Raw genomic sequence first — 26,966 nt, 5'->3', positions numbered from 1 at the left:
CTTATCCTCAGGACCTGTCCATGTGAGGGAAATTATGCAGCTTCTATGTGGCTGGTATGAGCCCCCACAGGGGCAGAGGTCCTCTAGCGGGCTTTCCAGTTAGTATGTTCCCAAAGAAAGGGGTGGCAACTAGTCACTGGAGAAATATTCAAATGGGGGTGGGGCTTTACAGAGTCTTATCTACTTACAGATAAACATCTAGTGTAACTTCTGGAGCAAACATGTGGCTACCTGAAGAAGAGAAGAGCCCCAACCCCCTAAAAAGCAGTTATCCCACTTCTATGGCTGGGGTATGAATAATGATTTCATTATCCAATGCATGTTGATGAGACCACTGTAGCAAAATCAACAACAATGGACTTGGAGTCAGAAGCTTAATGTCCAAGTCCTGGCAGCATCAATAAATTATGAAGTGACAATGAGTCTCCAAGTTTCATGACTGTGAAAAGGAAGTTGCACCAGATGAACCCACAGTGTCTTTTCAACTCTAACCTTTCAATTTTCAGCAGACCAGTCAGACCTTCTGGTCTCTCAAGCACCAAATGGAAATCTTCCTTCTCCTACAACTCTTCCATTTGTATAGATTACCTAGTGTACTTTCTTCATACGACTTATTTGTAGATGTTGGGAAATGCCACAGGGCAGAAAAGTGACCAAAAAAGGGTAAATGCCAGCATTGTGAGGCCTGACATGCACAGCAATGAAAAAGCTGGCATGTCACATGCAACCTATACCTATGTCAGACCTCCTCAGCAGTTTCCTGTCTCCAGCTGGCAATGGTAAGCTAGCAGTGCTTAGGGGACATGTCACATCCAAATACCAGGTGACGGATATGTCTTTCACTTATTTGAATTCCATGGCCCAGTACCACCCACGCAGAACAGAACACCTTTTATGATGCTTTCACGGAAAATATTCTTTCTGGGGACAAAGAAGACAGTGCTGAGGTTGGTTGGGTATACAGAAGTTTCATGTGCTGTGCCATGGTTCCAAAAACATTCCCTAGAGTCATATATCCATAACATGCCTCATTTGGTTGTATTAAGCATTTCTGCTCTAATAAAGACGTTTCCTTATCTTTTTGTCTAGGCATACTGATGCATTCTAAACAAAGACTCAAGGTGGACAAAGCACAGAGTCCTAGACTGCAGTGCTGCCTTGGATTTAAAACAGTGTCTCCATTGGAAATTCTGATGTGCTATTTGCTAAATAATTAAACAATATAAGTTATCAACCAGAGAAAAAGGTCTGTCCACATAGGGAGTTTAAAAGCTCTTATGTTTTAGTGAGTACTCTAAATTATACATGACATTGAAAGAGGAAAATATTGCTAGTGATACAAAATATTGTAAAGTAATACAAAAATATTCAAATATACCAAATATGTGAGAGACTCTCAGTTGACTATGTCAAAATCTCTTCATCCCTTCCAGTGAGAGGTAAGGGGGATAAGTATATGTAATTTATGGGAAGGCTGCTTAAAAGGAGCCAGTTGAAGCAGAAGAGCCCATTCACTTTTCCCTAACTCCACCTGGATAAGGTGACAAGAACTCCAGCAGCCATTTTTGTCTCCTTGACAATGTCAATCATGTTCTAGAGAGCAGAGCACCAGGAAAAAAAAAAAAAAGTCCTTAAAGAACCATGGAGCCTCCATACCAGCTCTGGACTATGTATCTCTAGAATTTTTACCTGCAGGAAAGAAACTTCCTTCTAATTTAAGTTATTGCTATTTGGGGGTTTTGTGTTAGAAATAATTAGTTAGTTTGTGAATAATTCCAAATTCTACTTTCAATCTTGGGTATCTAAGCCTATAGATCAAATGTTTATGGGGTATAGGTCAAAAATCTTACTTGGTATGAATGTATGGTGGATGGGAAAAGATATCTCAAGTATAATTCAACACAAAAATACTTGATTAACTAAAAAAAATGTTAAATAGTAAACTCAACTTATTTTTTGCCAAGTCAATGTGGAAATAGGTAGTTGTGGAGATTCACTAAGGTTTTTCTCAATCTTTTCATTTTATAATGGAGATAATATTGACCTACCTCATGAGCACAGGCAGAACATTAACCAATTAATAATTGTCAATCACCATGAAAATATAAATTGTAAGAAGTAATAAGACTTTTCATTAAACTATTAATAGCTGTGCTAGTAATTTCTTCCTTCACTGGAGAAAATTTACATTTGATAAGCACCAAAGGCTCATGATATAATAAGAATAAAACTTAAATCAAAATTAAGTCTTAAGACACTCCATGACATTTTAACAAAAGCATTAAGGTAAAAGATGCTACTATCAAATACAGTCTCTTGGAGACAGGCTTGACATATTTCTGATGAATTAAGAAACTTCATGGGGGACTCCATATTGGTTATGCTATTTTAGAGACATATTCTCACTTTGTACGTATTCTAAAATGCTACCACAACCAAACTCACTTCTCTACAGTTGTTCTTACAACTCTACTCTACTTGATTCTTTTCAAGTGGCTCACCAAGTGACCTAATGTGAAGTCAATTCTTTAAAATTTTCTGGTTAGCAACTGACTTTATAGTTACTTTGCTTTGTACATACCTACAGCACTCTTTACATGCACTGTGCCCTGCTGGACCTCTTGAATACTCTGAGTGTCCAATTTGCTGTGACAGAATGCGATAGGTGATGAAACTGTTGTCTGTATGAGACACCAGAATTTTAAGTCAGATTCTTTTTATCCATCAACAATTACCCACCTAGAATGCCGGGCCTTGCCCTTCCATCCCACACCTACTCCCTTTCCATTCACTTCCTAATGTTCCCTCTGGGCAGAGTTCACCTCTGGTTTCTTCCTGGAGGCCTCTCCTGCATACTTGCCATTCCCACTTCTTTGAACACTCATAGAACTTACTCTTCCCCCCCCCCCATTAGCAATTCTGGCACTTAAAGACCTGCTGCCACATCCAACTACATTTTCAAGTGCACGTGTTTTGTTCCCAAGTGTGCAGTAAGATCCTAAGAAATAGGTTCACATGTCTTTTATACCCTTACAACATTCAACAGAAAATGTGAATAGAGTAAAACACACAAATACTGGCACATTAAATATGTTGCTTTAATATTACGGCAAAAACAGTCAACTGTCCTTATGGTCGTTAGTGGCAGAAATGCATTCCTTTAGGCCCTTTTCCCCTAGAAAACAGAAGTACATACACATCTCCAATATTTAAATGAATTTACTCAGGCCAGATCATTTTCCAAGCCACTCATCATCTGAACCACCATTATAGCTAGACACATTCCTTGACATGTAAGCTTGCCTTCTGAAAGTGAGGCATGAATATTTTAAACTGAACTAAACGAAAATTAATATGTTTTATTTTTTGAGCTAATTCATAAAACTAGAGAGAAATCTTTTAAAGTCATCCCAAAAGCTGCACAGGGGAATTCTGTGCCACTAAATAAATAAGCTACAAGTACTAAAAAAAAAAAAAAAAAAAAAAGCTCAATGGTATCCATTGCACTATGATCTTCTTAAATACCTCATAGTACATGCTAAAGAACTGATATCAGACCTTCACTTTTTAAATATCGTATATACAGTATGAAGTCAGAATAAAGTGTTATAGAGAAACAGGGCCTCTTCTTTATCCCCAATCATGACACTCTCTGTCCTTTACACATCTAAACGTCAAGGCCTTCTTAAAAAGGCAATAAACACATGTAACCAAACCAATTCTCATTTCCTCCATTGGCTGCATCCTTCGGCATCAAGCACACACATTATTTGCTCTTGAATTTTAAAAGGGGAGAATTTTAACACAAAATGTCAAATATTAACTCATATTAACTCTTTCAAAATATTTAAGGATTCTAGAAGACATTCAATCCTGGAATTTGACTCATGTGAATTCTTTTAAAAGAATCACTATCATCTTTAACGATACCAATAGCACTATCACGGTTAATACTAGCCATACTTAATGTTCCTCATGTCCTTTTCACTATGTGCCAAGCACCTTACTAGGCTGACACATCTACTATCTCATTTGACCAATGTAGTAGGCAATATTAGCACCTTTCTTTATTGTCCCTACTTTAGAGATATGGAAATTTTAAATTTAAAAAAAAAATCTAAGTCATCAGCCTAAGGGCACATGGCTAGAACTGAGATTTGTTTTGTAGTGGGCCAGTTGCCAAAGCCCACCCCTCTATTCATTACACTGACATCTCTACTAGTCCCATTAACCACACAACACTTTTTACTCGTTTTAACATTTTGAAGTTTTGTTAATTCATTTCTCCTTTAGAAGCTTGGTAAGAATTAATTACTACTGAATGATTACATTGATTTTTTAAGCTAATGGAATTTTTAATGAAAATAATACTAAGGGAGATGATGGGAATCTGCAAGTCTAAAGATCAGCCATAAAAGCAGCCTGTTAAGACTCACAAGATGGTCACAGATTCCAAGCAATGAACAGTAAAATTAAATCTGCTGATAATTTATTTGAGGGGAGGTGAGGAAGAAGATGCAGTGGTTGGTGAGATAACTAGTAATTTCTTAACAATAAGATTTCCTATAGAGACAGAAAATCAAAAATGAAAATACAATCCACTGTTTTAATCCTATGAAAATAAAAGCATGCTTCTTAAAATCCATTTGCTGCATTTCAATGAGACATTGAACCTCAATGTTGAGATTCCCATCTTTAAAGAGAAGAACACTAGTTAGCCTAGTGCTCCATACATCTTGCATTTACAGACAAGACTAGATCATTTCCACTCACTGTAATAATCTTATCTACAAAGATCCTTATGTACAGTAACCAAAATTTAAGTGGTAATCAACTTAAGCAGAGATCTTTCATTAAAAGAAAATGAAATCAGAAACAGTAATACAAAAATGGGGATAAGGATACTTAGACCAAATGCAAACTATATCGCAATTCAAGAAAAGAGGAACTATGCTAAGTGGACAAATGTATACCTTTGGGTTCTACCCTAAGGATACAATTGCTGCTTTAAACAATTCTAGACAGAAAAGTATCTCAATATTAACACAAGTAAAAAATGAAGCCATCATCACTAACTTGCAACCCTCTTCTTTCTCATCCATGTCAGGAATGCAGAGACCCCAGATTTGTCCTGGGTCTTTCCCTTGTTCTCAGGTTCCACGGTCGTCAATCACTACCTCTGGATGATTCTACCTCCTAAATAGTTATTGTTTGACCCTCCTCCATTCTAAACCCTCCTCCATTCAAAACCACCATCCTGATTTTATCCCATCCTTTCTTAGTAGTGCAATTGCAAGAGCTTCCTATTTGGAATCTTTCCCCAGCCATGTTCCTCCACGAAGGTACTGTGCACAATATCATCCAATGTATACATGTATTCACCCTCCTGCATAAAACCTTCAGTATCTACCTACAGCTTAAAATAGTGATTATCAAACATTCTCAAGCTTCTCAATTTAATATTTAAATAAAATCTGACTGGAACATCCAGTATATAAAACCATTCCAACTTGGAATGTTCTGGTTGCACCTCTACCTATCTGATATCTCTGAGGTTCCCCAGCGCAATCTAAAAAGTATAGGCTATAGAATCAAATTTAGGTTCTTAGTATAACCCTTCATTGCCACCCTACTTTTCCTTCCTGGGTTTTTGTAGTAACCAGCATTGATATGGCCCTAATGCCTCCTACCTCCTGGTAATTCTTTCTTACATCATACAAGAGTTGACCTTCATGACCAATACAATATGGAAGAGGTAATGATATGCCATTTCCAAGACAGAGACAAGATACAGGAGCTTCTTTCCTGGAGTGGGTGGGTATGTGGGAATCTCCGCACACTCACACCATTACTTGTTTCCATGGAAAGCGAGTTTTCATGTCATCAGCTACCCTCCAGAGAGGCCCATGTAGTAAAGACTCCAGTCAGATCTCTGGTCAGAAGCCATGCAACTGAGCTCAGAGTGAGATCCTCCAGCCCCATTCAAGGCTTCAGAGGATTCCAGCCCCGACCGACACCTTGCCTGCATCCTCATAAGGACCCCTGACTGAGAATTTCTAGGGAAACTGCTCCCAAATTCCTGACCCACAAATACTCTGAGATAATACATGGTGGTTGTTTCAAGTCAAAAAGTTGTGGATCCATTGTTCACAACAACAGAAAATTAGTACACTCCTATTCTCTCACAATTCCCTATCTCACACTTTTTCCTCTAGCTGGGAGTCGCCCAGCGACACTGTGGTGTTTCATACCTCTCTCCTATTCTTTCTCTTCTGTCAAGCTTAAATGTCTCCCCATTTCTTGCTAATTCTTGAGCATCTCTAAAGGAAGGCACCTGCTCTAGGAAGCCATCTCGGAAGCCCATGTTAGACTCAGTGACCTCCCAACCTCTTTCTATTGGGAAATCCTGAGCCTTTAGCACTTTATTCCCAGAACTTACTGGTGTCTTAGTCAGCTGTCTATCACTGTAACAATTACTTCAGATGAGCAACTTATAAAGAGGAAAGGTTTGTTTGGGTTCATGGTTTTAGAGGTTCCAGTCCACGATTGAGCAAAAATGTCACTCCATACCAAGACCTAGCAGAAGGGTGGGGTGCCAGTTGGTAATGGAAAGGAGTGTATTGGAGAACGAAACTGCTCACTTCATGGCCAGGAAGCAAAAAAGATCAAGGAAGGGCCTGAGGTCCCATAATCCCCTTCAAGGGCATGCCCCCCAAATGATCTAAAGACTTCTTACTAGTCCCCACCTCTCAAAGTTTAGAGTATCTCCCAGTAGTGCCACCCCGGGTACCAAGACATTCGCTCATGGGCCTTAGGAGACATTCCAGATCCAGACTCTAGTACTGGACAAAGAACAGGATTCTGACAAATATTTGTTGAACTGCATTTCTGATACGTACACAGTGGTATATGGGAAATCACACTGCTAGGAGGTGCTATTCATTTCACTAATTGTGGGGGTTCCTCTTAGTGTAGCAAGAGATGGTGTGTCATACATGTCACTCCATACCAAGTCAAGCTGCAGCATCTGATTATGTAACAACATTCATATTAATAAGCAATTTATAGTTCTAAACTGGTATTTACAAGAGGAAAACTAGTATTATTGCCTATAAGTCCACCTTATGTGAGTAGCAACTAATAAAAATTAAGGCAGAACACAGTTTTTTGCTCTTTTTCTTGGCTCTGGGTCAAATGAACTGCAAAGGGCAGGCAGTTTGCTTGAGGAATAATAAAGGAAGGAGGTGTAAATAAAGTGGGGTGGGGAATGAGGTTTTCGATGTTGCTTGATAACCATCATTTCAGGCCAACTAGCAAAACAGGATCAATAACTCCAGAAGAAGCCCTACTTAGGTTTCCATGGGTCAAAGAGGGTGATGGTAAGAAATGAGATGATTGTATTCTTTCTCACAATACAGAGGTACTTTGGTGGAAAAAAAAATAACAAAAGCAAAGAACAAATCAGTAAGCTGGGACTTGTACTCTTAAAAATAAAGCCCTAGAAAAGAAAGAAAAGCAAAAACATGGTGGTGAGGAAAGGGGAGTGTTAAATTATATTTCCCCTCAGATAAAATTTTAAAGCATGCTAATATAAACTATTTCATATAAAATACCAAACCAGCTTAGACAGCCTTAGGATAAGCAAGATACAACATTGGTAAAAAGTACATACTTAAAAATAATAAGCATGATAGATTAGACAGATTTCTTTTTTAAACAAATTACCAAAGCATTCTCAAGACTCTGTTAACCAGATAATTTAATTATAATGGGGAATATTTTATAAGTTAGACTATAAAAAGTATAGTTTAAAAGCAATATGAGTAATAAACATATATGCTTTAAATAATTAATAAATTAGACGTAAAAATGTTTCATTGATACAACCAGAACAAAACCTTTAGTGTTTGAAGGTGTAATAGCCCAATTTCTAAAAGTGTATTTATTATTTGTACAACATTTGAACAATGATTAACTTTTCTATAACAAGTCTCTTCTGCAAGAATTATAAAGATGGGCAAATTGGTAGCTGCTCTAACATTTATTTTCTGCTTTTCAAATCAGCTTCTAGTTCTCAAGAGATCTGAATATCTACCCTCTGTTCCAATGTCTCCTGCATCAAAAATCCAAGAGCTCTGAGGTCTCTGAAACAGGCAACTCTAAGAAGCCCCATAAGATGGACCAACCTTTATTACATAAACTGAAATGAAAATGAACGTTTATCAAAATCAACTGGAATTTTTACTTGGAATTGCCTATTGCATGCATCCTACTATTAATTATGCATTTAAGGATGGAAGTTCATAAAGCTCACCACCCCAATTATCCTCATGGACATTTTTATTTAGTCACCAGGGGGAGCTAATACTGCTCTGTGGGGAGGTAGAGTCCCAAGAATCAGATTTTTTTTTTTAAGGAAAAATAGATGTGGCAATAAATATAATTCAAATATGATCCACAGTGTCAAAAAGGTAAGTATATCCTACATGCAAAAAAATAGGTATATGTCATTTTGTTGTTGTTAAACAAAGAAGTTAGAAAAAAATAGGAAAGCCATCAATAGAGCCCTGCTGTGCTTAATGGAGGACATGTAGGAACCCAGTCATTTATGGTTGTCTTCGGTCTTACTCACCATCCTGATTTTGCACATTTGCCCATTTGTTGCACTGACCCTGTTATTTTCTTGGTTTGAAGTACTACTGTGATTCTATATTCTAACAGCTAATCATTTACCCAAAAATATCCCACATAATTACATCATAATTATATTGAAACAAATGTTTCTTTACCCTTTTGCTTTCAAATATTCCCTTCTGTTCCAGATATATTTTTTTAGCACTTTTAATGTGTGTTCAAAGAGTTCTACCCAATAATCTACTTAAATTCATCCTACAATTCACCCAGGAGACTCAATTCCTTTAAACTAAGAGAAGCTCCAGTTGGAACAAAGAGGGGGAAAGGTTTCAGAGTTTGTGGAATAATCACCTCTAATCGATCAATTTCCCCTGAAGGTAAAGCTGAAAGAAAGGAGGAGTGAAGAGTTCCAGTCCAATTCCTTGAAGTTTAAAGGAACGAAGCCCTGAGGCACAGTGTAGAATGATTCTGGCCTTCCCCTCCCAAGACCTATTAAGAGGTCATAGATCTTTGTGACATTGCTGCCATTCCCTAAAGACAAGATCCCCAGCCATAGGCTTAGCACAAAGAGAAGGGTGAGGAAATAGTCTACTTTCAACAGCTTCTTTAGCAACCCCACTACCTTAAAAAGGAAGTAGCTATCAGTTCAGCATCTTAAGAGTAATATATATATATAAAAAAAAGTGCAGTCAGGTAAAAATGTAAAAAATTCAACACTGTAGTTTTATCATGTTGAATTTCACATTTGAGAACAGGCTAAGTGTGGAAGAGCGCTTATGTGCACACAACTGTGTCCAAATAGCTAAACATTGCCCTGCTTACAAGGTAGGCTGAATGGTCTCAGAAGGCCTAAGAAATAGTGGGTCTCTTTAATTCATCTTCCCCACAAAAGAGACCCCACTGTTTCCACATCCCAAATACAGCTCTTCATTTATAATTTTTACACTCTCCACAGGGACAAACTGACAGCTTTAATTACCATCAATGACCATCAAGGACATGGTGGAAATTCTCGAATACATTCTCTCATGGTTTGTGTTCTTGACATTTTATTTGCAATTTTTGGCAACTGAATCCTGAAACCACACAATTAGATACTTTTATATTCGTGATTGACTATACAACTGAGGCAAAATAGTTTCTCTAAAATTGTTGTGATTTTACAGATAACCAAAGATAAATTTTCTATGGCACAGATAATAATGTTAGTTTTCTTATTAAATTCTATTCCTTTTTAATACTAATTTTATAAAACTCAAATTAATCAAAGAATACATCACATGTGAATATAGTTAAAACCTATAAAGTATATTCTCCACTTCAGTTTTTCTTATTAAAAAAAAAAAAGATGGAGTGAATGCTCCCATTCATTTTCTATTTTAGGAGATTTTATCCTTCAGGAATTTTCCATTTATACTCAGTAGCTATCTTGTAATTTATAAGTTATTAAAGCAGACTGAGAGAAAAAGTACCTAATTAAAAGATGGACATCAAAAATATAGATAAATATTTCTTTAAGATACCCTTTTAATATTTAAACCATTTAATTATGATCAACTAATAAGTGTAATAGCTCATCATTCGTAATGAAAAAACAGAACTCTCCAGTACAGTACTTTTATAAATCCCAATTACTTTACCCAAAAGCATTCAAAGAGCTTTGAGAAAATAAGGAACCTAAAAATGATTATTCTACATCCACATTTTAGTAGAGCATTTCACAAGTATATCAAACAGAAAAATAGCAGGCCAGGTACCAACATTAAGAAATTCTGTTACAGCAAAATCACTGTGGAAATAATAAAGCTTTTATAGCAGGCAATGTTTGAATTGACCCCTTTCTCCAAGCTGGAAAAGGGAGATCATTCAGTTGACAACTCAGAGGTTAAAACCAATTATGGGAGATTACTCTTCCTTGGTAAATGCATAGAAAAACTTAGTCATAACCCTGGAAGATGAAGATACTGACACACCCAGCCCTTTCTCTAAAACTGAGAGCAGCAGAGATTTGGTGAAGTAACTGATAGACAAAAGCAGTGATCTCTGAAAAATAGAGTACTTTATCAGAGGGTAGATAGGATATTCTGAATATTTAGCAACTAATCAGAAAGGAGTTATACATAGGCATCCCAGTACAAATCAGACCTTCCTCCTGAGAGCAGATAAATACTGCTCCAGGTAGCTAGTGTCCTCACTTTCTGAATCACTTATATCACATCTCCTAATAGTGCTGTGAACCATACCCCACAAAATTATTCAGGGATAATCCCACATAATTTTAACTAATCTCATTCACACAAAATCCTCAAATTTTGACAGTGATTTTAAAAGTTTTCTGCAAGAAAATTGCAGGACATTGGCAGTCAAGCACAAGTAATCAACAAGAAAATGGCACATCTAGTTCTTTTACTTCTAGTAAAAGCTCTTTGTTAACCATAGTTTGAAAGAGGGAGCAAAAAGGATTAATTTAATCAGAGCTGACCTAAAGTTTGCAAACAAAATTGGGATTATCAGGAAAGTTATTTAAACTAAGGGCTTAAATCCACTACTGACAATGATACACCTTGTGGAGAAATATATCACAAGTTCTCTCTTTGCTGGTTTTGGGAGATATCTTTTTCAATTCTAACGTCATTAAAATTAATTTTAAAAATAAATGAAAGATCAAAATAACAAAATTATTTAAAACCTGTGTACAGCTCATCCTTATCTAATTTTTCTTTCCTTTTTAATGCCATACAATACCTATACCTATATAATGAATTAATAAATACATATTATGAAAGCACATGCCAAATTTTTTATCAAAAATATTTAGGAGCCATTAATTTAAAAACTAAGATTCATGAGGTAAATGGGATAGGAAATGGGATCTATAAAGGCCATGAAACTGTATTTGGGAGGCTTAGAGAGATACAGAAAATGAAGTGAGCTAACACTTAGAAATATTTTAGGTAGAACCCAAAGAACTCATCAAATTGAAGAGAAATGGTGAAGTGACATTGATAGTACTTAATTAATATAGAAATAATTAATATGTAAATTATTAATAAAATATGAATAATGAATTATATAGAAGTTAATATATAAATCTCCAAATACAACTTATAATGCCTTAAGCCTAACATAAACTAAAAATATCAAAATATCACATTTATTTCATGTAATTTATTTCAACTAATAATGATAAGAAAAACAGCAAAAATAAGCTCTAAAAGCAGTTTCAATATGCTTCTACAAAAATGTTACTTCAAGCCAGTGCATTGGTGCACACCTATAATCCCAGCAGCTCAGGAGGCTGAGGCAGAAGAATCACAAGTTCAAGGTCAGCCTCAGCAATTTAGTGAGGCCCTAAGCAACTCAAGAAGAGAGACCCTGTCTCAAAATTAAAAGAGAGCTGGGGATGTGGCTCAGTGGTTAAGCACCCCTGGATTTATTATAATCCCTAGTACAAAAAAAAAAAAACCCACTTCATTCTGTAACACATTTATTTCTCATATTCCCACTGCCAATAGAACTAGCTATCAGAGTACTACTAGCCAGTGGAACCAACTGGCCTTCAATTTACCACAACCATATAACAAATATATACTTGCTTTCACTTTTTAAAAAAAAATTATTTGGCTAAAAAATAATAATGATCATAATATTGCAAACATCTTAAGATTTCAATTCATAAAAAAAAAATGTGAAGCTTCCAGGCAGTATCCTAACTTTCAAAATGAAATTTAGTGAACATACTACTCTATATTGATGTACAGCATTCACTCATCAAATCTGTTCATTTTCCTCAAAACCACAAATTATCACGGAAATATTTGTAAATTTTGTAAAAGAAAAAAAAGAAAAAGAAAAGACATGAATTTGTTTAGGGCTTTATAAATCTGATCTGCAAATACATTCCCCCAAACAAGGGCAGATTTACTACCACTTCCACCTACCCAACATCAATAGTACGGTGGGCAGTGGGTTAAAACTAATACAACACCATTTAGTGTTTTCTGCATTTACACCCAAGCAATTCACATTAATGATGTGAAAGAACACTTAACAGACAACTCAAGTCTTCAAATTAGCAGGAGAGAGAGAAAAATGACTCAGAACAAGCATCCTGCATTACTAAACGCACTTTACACATTTATCCTGTTAAGTGTAGCTTAGTTTTGATGATTTACAATGCTGGGTTCTTACTCAGTTTTGTAAGCATAATAAAGTCTCAGTAATCTCAGCCTTCCCCATAGCACCCTGCTATTAAATCTTTGTTGAGAAGTGTGATGAGACCCCTCTGGCTTCTAGCCCTCCCCACCCCCTGAGGGAATTGGCAAGAAATGATAGGGTTTGTGGATTAGTAAAATGAGAGGTTCTCTGTGCTTTTCCTTCTTTAAATATATATTTTGATAATCTGTCTTCTGCATCAGAGAGTCCCAACAGCATTAGAGTGTTGATTCCCCTCTTTCCCAGCCTCCAGGAAAAAGACAGCAAGGCCGGGGCCAGGCAGGTGGTTTCCATCTACAGCTACAACTGAAGAGTGGGATTTAATTTTTTCCTTCACCTTTCCCCCCATTCCTTCAAGCAAGGACAAGATGTAATCTATTTACACGTGCTGGATTGTGGACTAGAGGAAAACTGTACCATGAGACACAGATGACAGAACTCATCTGCAAGTTACCTTGTCCCCTGCTAGCTTTAGGGGTTATTTTGTCCTTTCTGATATCAAGGATGCTTGTCCAGAACAGTATTCACATTCCAGAATACCCCTCAGAGATAGACTCCATGAACTATGTGAGTGACACCCTCACTCTCTATTCTTACAACCCTCGCTGGATCCTGCCTATACTTCTATTGACTCATGACCTGGAATAATCCTAATCTTCAAGTTGACTTTCAAGTCTGAGACTAGAATTGACCGTCTTATTCTACATTTGACCTTCATCTTCCAAGGCCTAGCTTGGTCATTTGGCAAGACTGTCCCAAGATTTCAAGTTTTCTAGTGTGAAATAAATCTGTTTTCCTTGAGTCAGATTCTAGAAGGAATGTGCATCATCATCCTTGGGGAGAAAAGTCACCAAATGATTAGCTCTGAAGTTACCAAGAGGAAGAACCCAGGCAGGGTTTCTGTGGCCTTCTCAGAGCAGAACCACACTGAGTAACCCCACAGGCATCAGACAATGGAATACCTGTTTTCTGTTATTTGCAAATCAACCAGTTGCAAGGCTTCTTCCTCTTCAAATTCTACTCTACAATTAACCATCCGGTTCTCAGAATTCCCTCTTTCTTCATACGAATTATTCTCAAACTGAGTAAAGTCAAACATCTAGGTAAAAAATTACAAGATTAACAGAAGGGAAGCCACAAGGATCAAAGAACATGATGAAAAAGTGTGGAAGAGTCTATGACACGTCGGGGGATATAGCTCAGTGGCAGAGAATGTGCTTAGTATTCATGAGGCCCTGGGTCCCATCCCTAGCACTGCAAAAAAAAAAAAAAAAAAAAAAAGTCTATGAAACACACAGGGAGAAAGACTGAGGAGGAATATGAGGAAGTTAAGAGTCTTAGAGAGTGTACAAGAACCAGAGGCAAATTTACAAAGACACAAATGGGCCAGATAAAGGTAGAAGGAATGAAAAGAACAATAAAATATAGAAAGAATAAAATCAAGGGAGAGGGAGAAAACAAATACAAATACAAAGGCCCTTCTTTGATAAATACAGCATCTAGTCAGTTGAAAGGAAAAAGAGAAAACAAAACCAGTACCAAGACAGTAAACTGAAGCAGGAGGCAGCCAATGCCGGGAGCCAGTCCTGTCCTACCTGCTTATACTAAGAAGGTATGAACCAAAGAGAAGGCAGACAACTCCTGACTTTTTTTTTTTTTTTTTTTTTTGGTATCTGGGATTGAACTCAGGGGCACTCGATTGCTGAGCCACATCCCCAGCCCTATTTTGTATTTTATTTAGAGACAAGGTCTTATTTAGCGCCTCGCTTTTGCTGAGGCTGGCTTCACACTCTCGATCCTCCTGCCTCAGCCTCCCAAGCTGCTGGGATTACAGGTGCATCTCCTGACTTTTTTCAAATTAAAATGCTTCCAAGTGTCCTTCGTCTTTTCCAGATCAGAATTCCTCAGCCAATTTAAATTTCAACTTTAACGCCTTCAACAAATGTGAACAACTCCCAGTTTTCTCCCTGCCCGAAGCCTTTTTGCTCTCTCCCCACCTTCCACTTTGGCTTTGCCTCCTGAATCTATCTTCACCACCAAAATCGTCCTGAATAACAGCAAACAGGCTCCAGACTCTTCAGATCCACTCTTTCCTGATGTGTTGCCTTTGTTTGCCTACATTTGGTTAAAATGTGATGGTTATGTGAGCACGGGGCAGCTGCCCTGCTTTTACAAAGCTTAAAAATAAAAATAAACCAAATATTTTATTGGGTATTTTTTAAGAAAACAATTATTGCCCCATAAATGTTACCTTCACCCCACCATGTGCAGAAAATCCAACTTTTACTGCACAGATATTATTTAAGTTGTATGAGACAGAAATAACGCCTCTCGCTTCTGTTCTACTTCCTAGGGCTGAAGAGAGAATGCTGAGGTGGGCACTCCACAAAAAGTAAACACTAAATGGAACTTGAAGTTTGAGTTTTATTAAATTACTTGAATCTTAACATAGCCTAAGGCTGAGGGTATAGCTCACCTAGCATGTATGGGGCCCTGGGTTCTATTCCCAGTACCACAAAATTTAATAAATTAACAAAAAAAAAAAAATAAAGTAACCCTAAACATAAGAAAAGACCTCTACTTCCCTTGGATAAGATTTCTTGCTAGCTTAGTGTACACTGAGCAGGTCACTTGGGTTCACAGGCTCTAGTTCCTATGACTTGACCCTAAGGTGAGTGTTGATTCTACCTTAGTAAAGCTTCCTTTAAAGTCCCGGCCAACCCAATTAAGGAAAACTGTACCATGAGACAAAGAATATCTTATTAATCTGCATTTAATAAGAGTTTTCTCAATAATACATTTTGATGAAAGCAGGCATTAAATCAAGTCAATTAAATGTGTGTGAGCTAGAAAATGTAAATATCCACAAAGAATATCAATACACACCCAACAGGATGCCAACATTTAACAGATGGACAATGTAGCGAGGACATACAAGCACTAGAACTCTGACATACTGCTGGTGAGAGTGTAAAAGGTTACAATCATTTTGGGAATGGGTTTGGAAGTTTTTCATACAGACAAAAGTATCCTACCCCCATTCACTCTCTCAGAGACTCAGCAATTCTACACCTATGTTTTCAATCCAAGAGAAATAAAATACATGTCCACAAAAATATCTATATAAGAACTTGATTCATAATAGCCAAAAACTTGGGCTGAGGATGTGGCTCAAGCGGTAGCGCGCTTGCCTGGCATGCGTGCGGCCCAGGTTCGATCCTCAGCACCACATACCAACAAAGATGTTGTGTCTGCCGAGAACTAAAAAATAAATATTAAAAATTCTCTCTCTCTCTCTCTCTCTCTCTCTCTCTCTCTCTCTCTCTCTCTCTCTCCTCTCACTCTCTCTTTAAAAAAAAATAGCCAAAAACTAAAAATAACCAAAATGTCTATCAACAAGAGAAAAGAAAACAAACTGGCATATTCATACAGGGGCAGTAGTAGTATTCATTCATGCTGAATACTACTCAGCAAGAAAAAGCCACACACTACTATGCCAAGCAGAGTAACACATGCCCGTAATTCCAGATACTTGGGAGGCTGAGATGGGAGGATCTGGAGTGTGAGGCTGGCCTGGGCAACTAGGCAAGAATTGGTCTCCAAACAAAAAGAAAAAGAAAAGATACTATGTAGATACACAATAACATCAAGAAATCTCATTGACATGCCAAAACAAAGAAGCTGCGAAAGAAATCATAGTTTATGATCCCATTTATAACAGGTAAAACAAATCTATGGCTTAAGAACTTAGAAACTGGTTAGTTCTGATGCAGAATTATTGATCAGCAAGGAATATGTGGAAACTTCTAGGATGTAAAAAAATATATATAAAAAGGAATGTGTGACCTGGGTTTATGCATTTTGCCAAAGTTCGTTGTTACATACTTATTATTAATTTCACTAAATGTGGCATTAAAATTTATAGCATTTCAAATTATAAACAATATTGAACTCTAGTAGTTGGTTTGCTTACTTTGGTTGTATGAGTTAGCAATTTTGAAACTACTTACTGTGTATTCTAGGTTCTAACAAATGATTAAACACTTGGAAGATGATGGCAATCAGGTTTTTGTCTACTAAAGAAGGCAAATTCCAATATAGAAAAGAAATAGACTAGGTATGATGTATCCAAGATATTGGATTGGATTGGAGATATCAATCTGAACACAGGGCAGAAATACACGTGTGTATATACTTACACATGTGTAAAATTTTCCAACCATATTATGTGTATATTATATGTCTTATATTAAGTATGCACATACATTTTCTAGTTCTGGTAGCTAAGAGGTCTATAGACAATGGTATACTTGTAGTAATGAGTGCATTAATAAAGTACTCATATCTTGACATATAACTACCTTGTCCTCTTAAATGAATCAGGGCTCCATAAATAAACAAACAAATAAAACAAAACAAAGCATTTTTTTTTAAGGGCTGATCGCAGAACCAGGACAAAAATGAAAAGAAAAAAAACACACACACACATGATGATCTAAAAGCATTTGTTAAATAATGAGGGAAACATTAAACAGACACAAGATCCAGTTTGAACGTACACCCATTGACAAAGACTAAAGCAAGAATCAAAATATTGATACTAATGAATTATGACCCACTGAATCAATAAAAATGCAAGAGTCCACAGTGATATGAATAAATTAAGAACAAATGAATAAGAAAGGAAATTGCAGCTGGCCAACTAACAACAGAAATCATGGAATTACAATGGATACGAAAAATATGCGTGAAAGTTTTATGAAGTTGGGGATATTTACATAGCATCAAAGTATGTTCCCATAAAGTATCTTTGTGCTGTATACAAAGGGAAATGTTAACTTGACATTAGAGAAGGTTGGCAGACACCACTTAAACAAGTATTCAGGGTTAACATCACCAACTTTGGAAAAAACCAACATTATGTACTTCCTGCTGTGCTAAGGAGATGGAATCACTTTGGTGTCCCTGTTACAAGTATATAACCTGAATATAATAATGAAGAGACATCAGGCAACCAAACTGATAGGTATTCTAGAAAGTAAATGCAGGTGTTCTTCAAAAATGCCCTGATTAAGAAAGACAAAGAGGGGCTGGGGATGTGGCTCAAGCGGTAGCGCGCTCTCCTGGCATGCGTGTGGCCCAGGTTCGATCCTCAGCACCACATACAAACAAAGATGTTGTGTCCGCTGAGAACTAGAAAATAAATATTAAAAAATTCTCTCACTTTCTCACTCTCTCTTTAAAAAAAAAAAAAAAGAAAAGAAAAAGAGAAAGACAAAGAAAGGCTAAGAGGCCATTCCAGATTAAAGGAGGCATGACAATAAAATGTCATGTATGATTCCAAATCCTGCATAAGTGGGAATAAACCATCAAGAACACGTTCAGACATAATTTAATTTCACCTAATACTTAAACTTAAATATAATTTGTAGATTAAATAATAGTATCTATCAGTGTTAAACATGAAACTTCCTTGATTTTGGTAAATATACTACAGTGATATAGGTTAATGTATCTGTTCATAGGAAATTCAAAGGATGAACTTGTGGAAGTAGGGAAGATATCTTGAACCTTTCTTCAACTGATAACAAAAGAAAGGGAGGAGAGAAAGGAGGGAGAGGGAGGAAGTCTATAAATGGTAAATGAGACAAAATGTAAGTAATTGCTGAACCAGATAAATAATATATGTGAATAATATTATTTATATAAGTTTTTACAGTTAGCATTTATATCAAAATAAGTTACCCCCACAAAAAAATACATAAGCTCTGCTAAAAATATTTACATGGCCAATATGTATTATTCCAAAAAAATTATAATGAACTTTTCAAAAGGAATATTCCATGATCTTATAAACTTGCTCACTATAATTCCTTCCTGAAGAGCCAAGCGGAGGAGTGGTGCACATATACATTATAGCCACAATACATGTTAATAAAAGATCCTATTTAACTGGACTTAACTCCAATATTTCCACAATAATCTGTTCAGGAACCTTGTTAAAATGGAGTACCCATTAAAATCTTACCAAAATATATCTGTGAAAAAGAGTTGGAGAACCATTTGTCTAGTAAATTCACTTCCTATACACAGTTAATTGAAGAAAGATCTGTGCTAGGAAAATAAGAGACAGACGACAGACAGACACACACACACACACACACACACACAGTGATCTCAACTTAGAATAAGAAGACAAAAACAAGTATAAAAAATAGATATCTATCTAATAATCTCACCCAAGCACAGAAGCATACTTGTAGGCTATCCAGTGATCCTCTTGGTATCCATTTGATTCTAGGACCGCCCCCCACCCAGAGGATATTAAAGCTCATGGACGTTCAGTTTCTTATAAGAAATGGCATAGAATTTACAGAATAATTTGCATAGAATTATCTACACACATCTTCCTGCATACTTTAAATCATCTCTATTATTCATAATACCTAATACAATGCATATGATTCATAAAGAGTTGTTATACTGTATTATGGAGGGAAGAATAACAAAAGTCTGAACTTGATCAGGACAGATGCTTTTTGTTTTCTCAAATATTTTTGTTCTATACTTCATTAAATTGATGGATACAGAATCCAAGACAATGATTTTTAAAGAGGGTTGATATTCAACAAATTGAATTTTAGGTTCATTTAGTTATTACATCAGACATACTATTGTTCATGCGATTCTAAACCTGACTCTTCCAATGAACTGCATATCAGAAAGCCTGCAGGCCTTAGTGAGGACCTGCTATAGGCCAAGCACTGTGCTAGACTCAGAAAATGCAGCAATGAATACATTTCCAGCCGGCCATGAGTTCTTAGTCCAATGAGGGAGTTAGAAAAGTGAACGCATTTAGTGAAGACTGTGGTATCAAGGGCTGAGGACATAGACTAGTCGTAATGTGCTCACATGTGTGAAGCTATGAGTTCAATTTCTAGCACCAAAAAATAAGCCTAAGTGTCAGATTTTATAGAGACACAAATTCAGACAGAGAGAGACTGAGATATTTCCTCGAGGAGACAACATTGGAAGCAAAATAAGCAAAGGCATGCTAAATTTCCTTAGAAAAATGTTCAAAAAGCTTTTTAAAAAACTTTATTTCAGTCATTTAATATTACATTCTTCCTGCATGGTATCACTGCATTTAAAAAAAAAAAAAGAAAGAAAAGAAAAGAAGGTAAAAGAAAGCATATTCACTGTCCACTAGCTATTAAAATCTAGGTGGTTGTAATTCAAAACCTAAAAAGGACTTTAATATACTGGGGTTGCCTCAAATAACCATCTTGAAATTCTGGCAAAAGCACCTTTAGACTTACCTAGATTTCAAGTACAGGAGTAAAATAATTGGAAGAGAAAAATCACATAGAGGAATAAATAGAAAAAAATCAAAAATAGAACAGTCTGAGAAGGCAAGAAGCGCTAAGTATTGTTTACCTGTCAGCTGACATTGATTAATCTTGTGTTCTGTGATATCGCTCAGTGATTCAAACACCTGGAGGCAACTGTCGCAGCTGTGCACAGCTTCGTCTTCCAACTCCTCCCCGTCTTCCGGCCTCTTCTTACAATCTATTGCCTCTCCATCTTCAGTCTTGTCTTCAAGTTTACAGTTGGGGTCTGAAAGAAAACCAAGACTGTAAGTATGGGGTTTAAAGACAGGTTCTTTTAAAGTAACATTTAATCTTCTTGCTGCCAAAAACAGAAACACCATTTTCCTTGAAGCTGCAGTAGGAGGGTTTCATTGCAGATTTTATTACAGAAGGATCAAAAGTGAACCTTCCCTAAAATTTGTCAGTTTTTGATGATTAAAGGAGTTCTTCCTTTTTCCCCATTCTGAAGCCCCTTTTCCTACCTCTCCCTTCAAATAACCTGTCCACCCATAAGATTAACTTTGTCATTTTTTTCCACAGCCTTTTAGGAGCTTTTTCTTAAAAGAGAAAGATAAATCACTTCTAAAATTAAACAGTCTCCAATGCAAAGGGGGGGGGGGGAACACTGTACTTAAGAATGAACTTCTTTTCTGTTAAATATACTCTTCATGGGAAATTACCAGAATTACATAAAAGTCTAGACTAAGCTAAGCTAATTACCATAGGCACAAAATTGACCTTTACTTATAAATTGGTCAAAACACACAGTTGCTCCATTATTTGTTAGAAGGCAATAGCAAAACAAGCTGTACCACACAGAAAAACATTCTTTCAAACACAAACTCAAATGTAAATATATCAGTATGTCTTTTGTTTTCAAAATCATGAGGAAAAAAGAAAACATAGGAAGAGCAATTATGAATCATAATCAAATCAGCAACTTGAATTGGCATTATCAATGTTGAAAAGCTAAATGTTGTGAAAACTAAATATAGTTCCATTTTAACTCTAAGAATGATACACAAACAGCAGGGGAAATAAAAGGGTAAAGCATATCTAAAGCTTTTACTTAGGGCTCAATAAATACTTCTTTTGTTGTTGCTTGTGCAGCGCTGGGGATTGAACCCAGCGCCTTGCATGTGAGAGGCAAGCACTGTACCCCTGAGCAACATGGCCAGCCCTCAATAAATACTTTGTATTATTTATGCTGTCCTTTGACTCATTCTGGAGAAGTATCCCCGCTCCCAAACCCTGGTGCCTATGATCCTCTGCAGGAACAGAATGGAGGTAGGTAAGAGAAGAGGTGGAGAGGGAGGGAGAAAGAGTATGCCCCTCTCCAGGAGAAATTAGAATAATATAATCAGTGACTTAATTTCTGGGATACTAATTTCTAATTGTAAAAAGTTCTCCAAAGTCAGAAGTAAGTTATGTTTCAACTCTAACTAGAGACTTCTATTTTCTATAAGACCCTGACTAATCAATGCTATAGTTACAAAAAAGTTATATCAAGATACCTAAAAAATATACAAAGCATTATCTATAGTCCTGTTTCACAATAGGACAGTAATACTAATTTTAGCATAACTATAATACATTTGATGCTTTAAATAAAAAATATATTTACTATTTTAAATGTTTCATTAAATATTTGAAATGTTATGTTCAAAATTCCACACAAACAAGAACAGTCAAGTATTTTAGAGAAGAGTTCATACATGCTACCACCCCTCTTCATTCTGCTGTTTGAAAGTGCATGTAACACACCTCTGAACATGCTTCCAGGAACCCAACTTCTACAAGTCCCTTATACACCTTTTTCTGTGTGTGTCTGGCAGTTGTTTCAAAGTCTTTCTTTGCATCTGCAATGGACTTAACTCTATCACCACCCTTCAAGTGATTAATATGCCAAAATTAACACATTTCATCATATTTATACAACCATCTCTTGAGTTCAGGAAAAAAAGCAGAATTCTCATCTCAAAGAGCAAGTACTTTTGTTTGCTGCTGTTGTTTTTTTTAAACATAGTATTTAAGTAAATTGGTAATTTGGGTTGATTTGCCATCTGGAAAATTATTATCTCAACGCTCTACACAGTGCCCATTTCAATATACTGGGATTCAGACTGCTTGGTCCTGGGGGAGTAATCTCAGGATCTTTTTCGTTTGTCTTGTGCTTTGCCCAGCATAGAACCGTCTCCAGGTGAATGCTTAGTAAATATTATTTAGTGATGGTTTTTTTGAAGAATAAGGAAAAGAGAGAGAGAGAGAGAGAGAGAGAGAGAGAGAGAGAGAGAGAGATCCTTAAAAAGTCCTTTATTAGTATTTTTCTGCAAACAGGAATAGACTAGTTACCTCCAAATTAAAAACCATCTACATTTTCCAAAATTGACACTATAAGACCCATCACATTTAGTTTCCCGAATGCTTTTAAATGCTTCATCTAAAGCTACAGACACAACAATGGGTAATGGTCCAAAGATGTTCCAAAAACTAAAGCCAAGTGGTAAAATACTGCCAAACTAGAGAGCAATTCAAGAAAATAAATAACTGTCCCCACTATAGCTAAGTGTCCCCCATGCCACTAAATACTTGTTGGGAAGCAGCAGGCACACTCTGAATATTCTTGGTTGTTTAGCATGAGTTTCCAGTTTCTCAAAAAACTGACAGCACTCAGGGAAATGTGAGTGTTAGGTTTGAATTTTAATATGATTATTTAAATGCTACACATCAAGTTTGCAGACCTGTTTGTTTTTAAATAAGGAGATTCTCGGAATACTTTAAGTAGTATGCAGACAAAAATGATAAAAAAAACTCACCTTCCTTATTATTCAAGAATATGAGCACTTTATACACAATCTAATATCAAAAATACCAAACAAATATGAATGTGTGATGCTTTTGCTCTTAAAAGCTGAAAAGTGACCCAGCCCATGCTTCTGACACTACGGCTAGTTATTAGAATGAGGGTCATTTTAACACTAATAAAAATGTTTTTGCTTCCACTTCTGCATTTACAGATAGAACCCTTTGGGGACTGAAGTCAGTCAAGCTTATTCACTTCTGCTGCAACTTTAGGATGCATGCTCCAGCCAACTGGCGAATTTGTTTTTAGGTCAACACTTAAGCGGGACCCTCTGGGAGGTGGGTTCGATTATAGCCTATGATGCCTTAGTGTAATGAGTACTAGAATCTCAGTCTCTCTCCTTGTAAGAAGACTTTTTCCAGCCTTTACTTTCAGGAGAAATTCTTTCTTGCCCATTCAAAAGATGTGTTTATTTATGTTAGGGGTTTCCGTTCCTAATGCCAGTTGATGTAGGAAGATTCTAGAAAGCTTACATTGTCAACCATTTCTTTCCCACAGGTGGCTACACTTCAGTAATTGCACATGGCCTTAGTGATGTAGTTTTTATAAAGTCCTTTGAGATCCAATCATAAAAAATAATTGTATTACTCTGCTAGCCATTCAAACCTCTGACTTCAACCTAAGGGGTTATAAATACAAGGTCCATGCCTGTAAGTAATGCCCTGCCCCCAGCACCACTGCAAGAAGGACAATTGTTCTTCCAACTACATTGTTGGCTGTAAACCCACTCAAAGGGCAATATTTTAAAATATCCGCATACCCCCTACAGGGCAGCTGCAAAGCGCCTCTTGGCTGCAAGCGGTACGCTCTCCCCTGCCCTAAATGATGCAGCTCAGGCATTTTGCATCCATCACAAATGATCTCACCTGCTCAACCAACTTTCCAGCTCACCCCTTCCAAAGGGTGCCATGAAACACTGGATTTACTGTGTTCTGATGTGAATCAAAGGCTGAATTTTGGAATACAGACACAATTATTATTATTATTATTATTATTACTAAAATAAACGGCAACACTCTGTTTCCAATTCTGTTAACATTACCTACAAATGAGAATTTAAAAGAGGTATGATTTTCCTCTTATTATGTTCTCTGGCAGGTAACTCTTTCCTTCTTCTCATCCTCCTCTTCATAAGGATTGTTATTGCTTTAACTTGGTTTAATAAAATTACAACTTTGGGGAAAATGAAAAATTGCACTGGCTTAAAAGTGTTGGAGGCAATAAACCCATGGACTTCAATTAATTTCAAGTGTGGGATCAGTTTAAGGCCAACCAGCAGAAATTCTATTCTGTCCATGTAAAAATGAGGTTTCACCACATTTACTTTTTATAACCTATATAAAAGTCAAGTAAAAGTAATGAATATCTAAAAGCCATCTCAGTGGACTGGCAAAGACTATCTGTATTCTTGAAACTCATCTTACATATTTCTCTCTTTGCAACAAGGATCCCATGCCTGATCAAAGCTAAAATGTCAAACTACTGAGAGAACAGCCCAATTTCCAATCCATTTCACTGCCTAGAAATAGACCTCCTTCCAAGCCACTTTTGCATGGAAAAGCACTGGCAAAAGAAAGAAAAACTAAGAGATCATGTGGTTATAATTATTACCAGGCAAGGAATATTTCTGCAGCTCAGTGGTAAAGTAAAACTCTGTCGCTCTCTGCTCCCAATAGTGTCCATCGCAAAACAACTGCCTCATTAAATCTCTGCAGTAAGATTAATATGCCGTAGCTGCACTACATTTATAACTTGATACTCTATAAAAAGCACATTTAATGGTAAGAGCCAGAGCCTAGATACAAAGTATTACTATAAAAACTTCTGGCAGCGAGTGCATAGTGCAGGCCCTAGTCCTTCTTGCAGGAGATATAAATGAGGTTTTTCCAGGTTAATTCCAAGCATGAAGCCCTACCTTAACAACAGAGTCTGTTTTTATGAGAGTGGCAGAAACACAAGATTCTGAGGATGATGTAAATATGAATGCAAGAAGATTACTTAACAACTAAGGTTGGCAAGAGATGAATGAACCCAAAATACTCCACTTATACACACACGCAAACTTAAAACTGGACCATTTCCTAACATTTTGTTCTCTGGTCATGGCCAGCTTTTCACCAAATTAAACAACCATGGCATGAATTATTCAACCTTAAATCAACCAACACAGTGCCAAGTGAGTTCAAGAAACCACCAAATAAAAAATACCTACTGCTCTGAAGAAACAAGTATTGGTTTTATTGTGATGACCATGACCTCCTAGATCTTAATTACCTACAACTACAAAATATAAAGATCGAAGAAAAAGTGGGCCTAATAACACATTACCAGTGGAACGGCAAAGACAGAAAAAGGGTTCTGTTATTTTATAAAGTAAGTAAAGATATCTTCTTTTAAAAATGGTTTTTAAAAGATTGTGTCTTATGTTTAGGAACTCTATGCTAGTTAAGTAAATAAATGATTTATACAAATGCATTCCATACTCAAACTCCCCCAAATCACTACAGTAATGACTACCAACCTAAGACCTTCTTGTATCAAAAAATAACTAATTGTCTAATGTTATTTAAATTTCACATGTGTACAAGTAACCAAACAGGTAGATTTACTGACATATTTAGAAGCCCCATCCCTGAACAGAAAATCAAAGACTACCTGCATAAATTAAAATACTTCTTCCCTACACATACATCAAATCATATTCACTGTTTCTCTTTATACTTTTTAAGAACAGAGGAAAAGTTACCTTCAGGCTACAAAGAGTTAACGAGAAACAGAAAGCCTTCCTAGTTTACAAAAACCGAAGGGCGGGATCATTATTTTGTGCTTTCTGGGCTCTAGATATGCATTCTAACTTGAAATCCCATAAGATGAAAACAGATTTAGGGAAAATAAATCGCACACTGTTATAAAATGGCAAGCAGGCTCTAATGAAGGATTGCAGCACTGCCAGACTGTGCAGCCGTCTGTCCCACACTTGCCTGCTGGTCTGCTGTCTCATTTTTTCCCCATACTGTCAACAAAAGGTAAACACACAAACAAAACAAAACAAAAACAAATGCAATCAGTGGGATGGTTAGTGATGAGCACCAAGGGCTGCAGCCTCATCTTAGAACACAGACGTCATTCCAGGTAGAGACCTGGATATGCACCAACCAAAGAGCGCATGTGGTCAAGGTTAAGAAGATGCTTGTCTCACTTTCTCAGCAATGTTTATTTTCCAAACACTGTATTCTTTGAAAGTGATTACATTGTTTTATAGAAGGAAGGAAAGGAAAGCCTTTTTCATCTATTTGTTCATTCCTTTGTCTACAAAATCTTCTGAGACAGAATGAATTATCTCCACATTTACAAAAATCACACTGTTAAAGGTTAGAATTTCTGTGGTTTTCTTTGATTGTTCTACAGGTCCTATTGAGATCCTTGAAGACTAAGAGAAATATCACAGATGCACTATTATCAAGGAGAAGATACCAAACATGAATTTATTACTATTCTCTATCTACAATGAAATTCCTTGCAGATGGATACGAATGAAAAGAAATTAGCCTTGGGAGAGGTTAAAAAAAAACAGACACACATGCACACTTTGGAATCAAATTAAAAGTTTCTCCTCTTCCAATCAGAAAATTACACACAAATCTCTGTCTTCTACTTGGTCTCTCTTTATCATCAAGTTAAAAAAAAAAAATCCAATAGAAGAAAGCAACTTCAGCACATCAACTTCAAATTAAGAGAAGTTAGTAACACAGTCCTACTTTTAAGATCATGTAAGTTTAAACTGAATCACTATGGCTGTCTTGTAACAACCTCAGTAAACAAATATTTACTGGGAATCCATGAGGCATTAGGCACTTGGTTAAGACCCTGGAGGTACAAAATCT

General features: G+C 36.5%; 1 protein-coding gene across 6 annotated transcripts in view; it reads right to left on the bottom strand.

The window, feature by feature from the left end:
• Znf521 (zinc finger protein 521) overlaps positions 1-26,966 on the bottom strand; it is a 270,157-nt gene that overhangs the window by 220,395 nt on the left and 22,796 nt on the right. For all 6 annotated transcript variants that reach the window (XM_078030228.1, XM_078030223.1, XM_078030227.1 and 3 more), the window contains one exon: positions 20,287-20,466. Coding sequence is in view for 5 of the 6 variants with exons in the window: in XM_078030223.1 (XP_077886349.1) it covers positions 20,287-20,466 (180 nt within the window). In the remaining variant the exon portion in view is untranslated. The remainder of the gene's footprint in view (positions 1-20,286; positions 20,467-26,966) is intronic.

Source organism: Ictidomys tridecemlineatus, chromosome 13, assembly GCF_052094955.1.
Source record: "Ictidomys tridecemlineatus isolate mIctTri1 chromosome 13, mIctTri1.hap1, whole genome shotgun sequence".
Lineage (NCBI taxonomy): Eukaryota > Metazoa > Chordata > Mammalia > Rodentia > Sciuridae > Ictidomys > Ictidomys tridecemlineatus.
The sequence above is the reverse complement of the archived record's forward strand: the minus strand, read 5'-3'. Positions and strand labels throughout refer to the sequence as shown.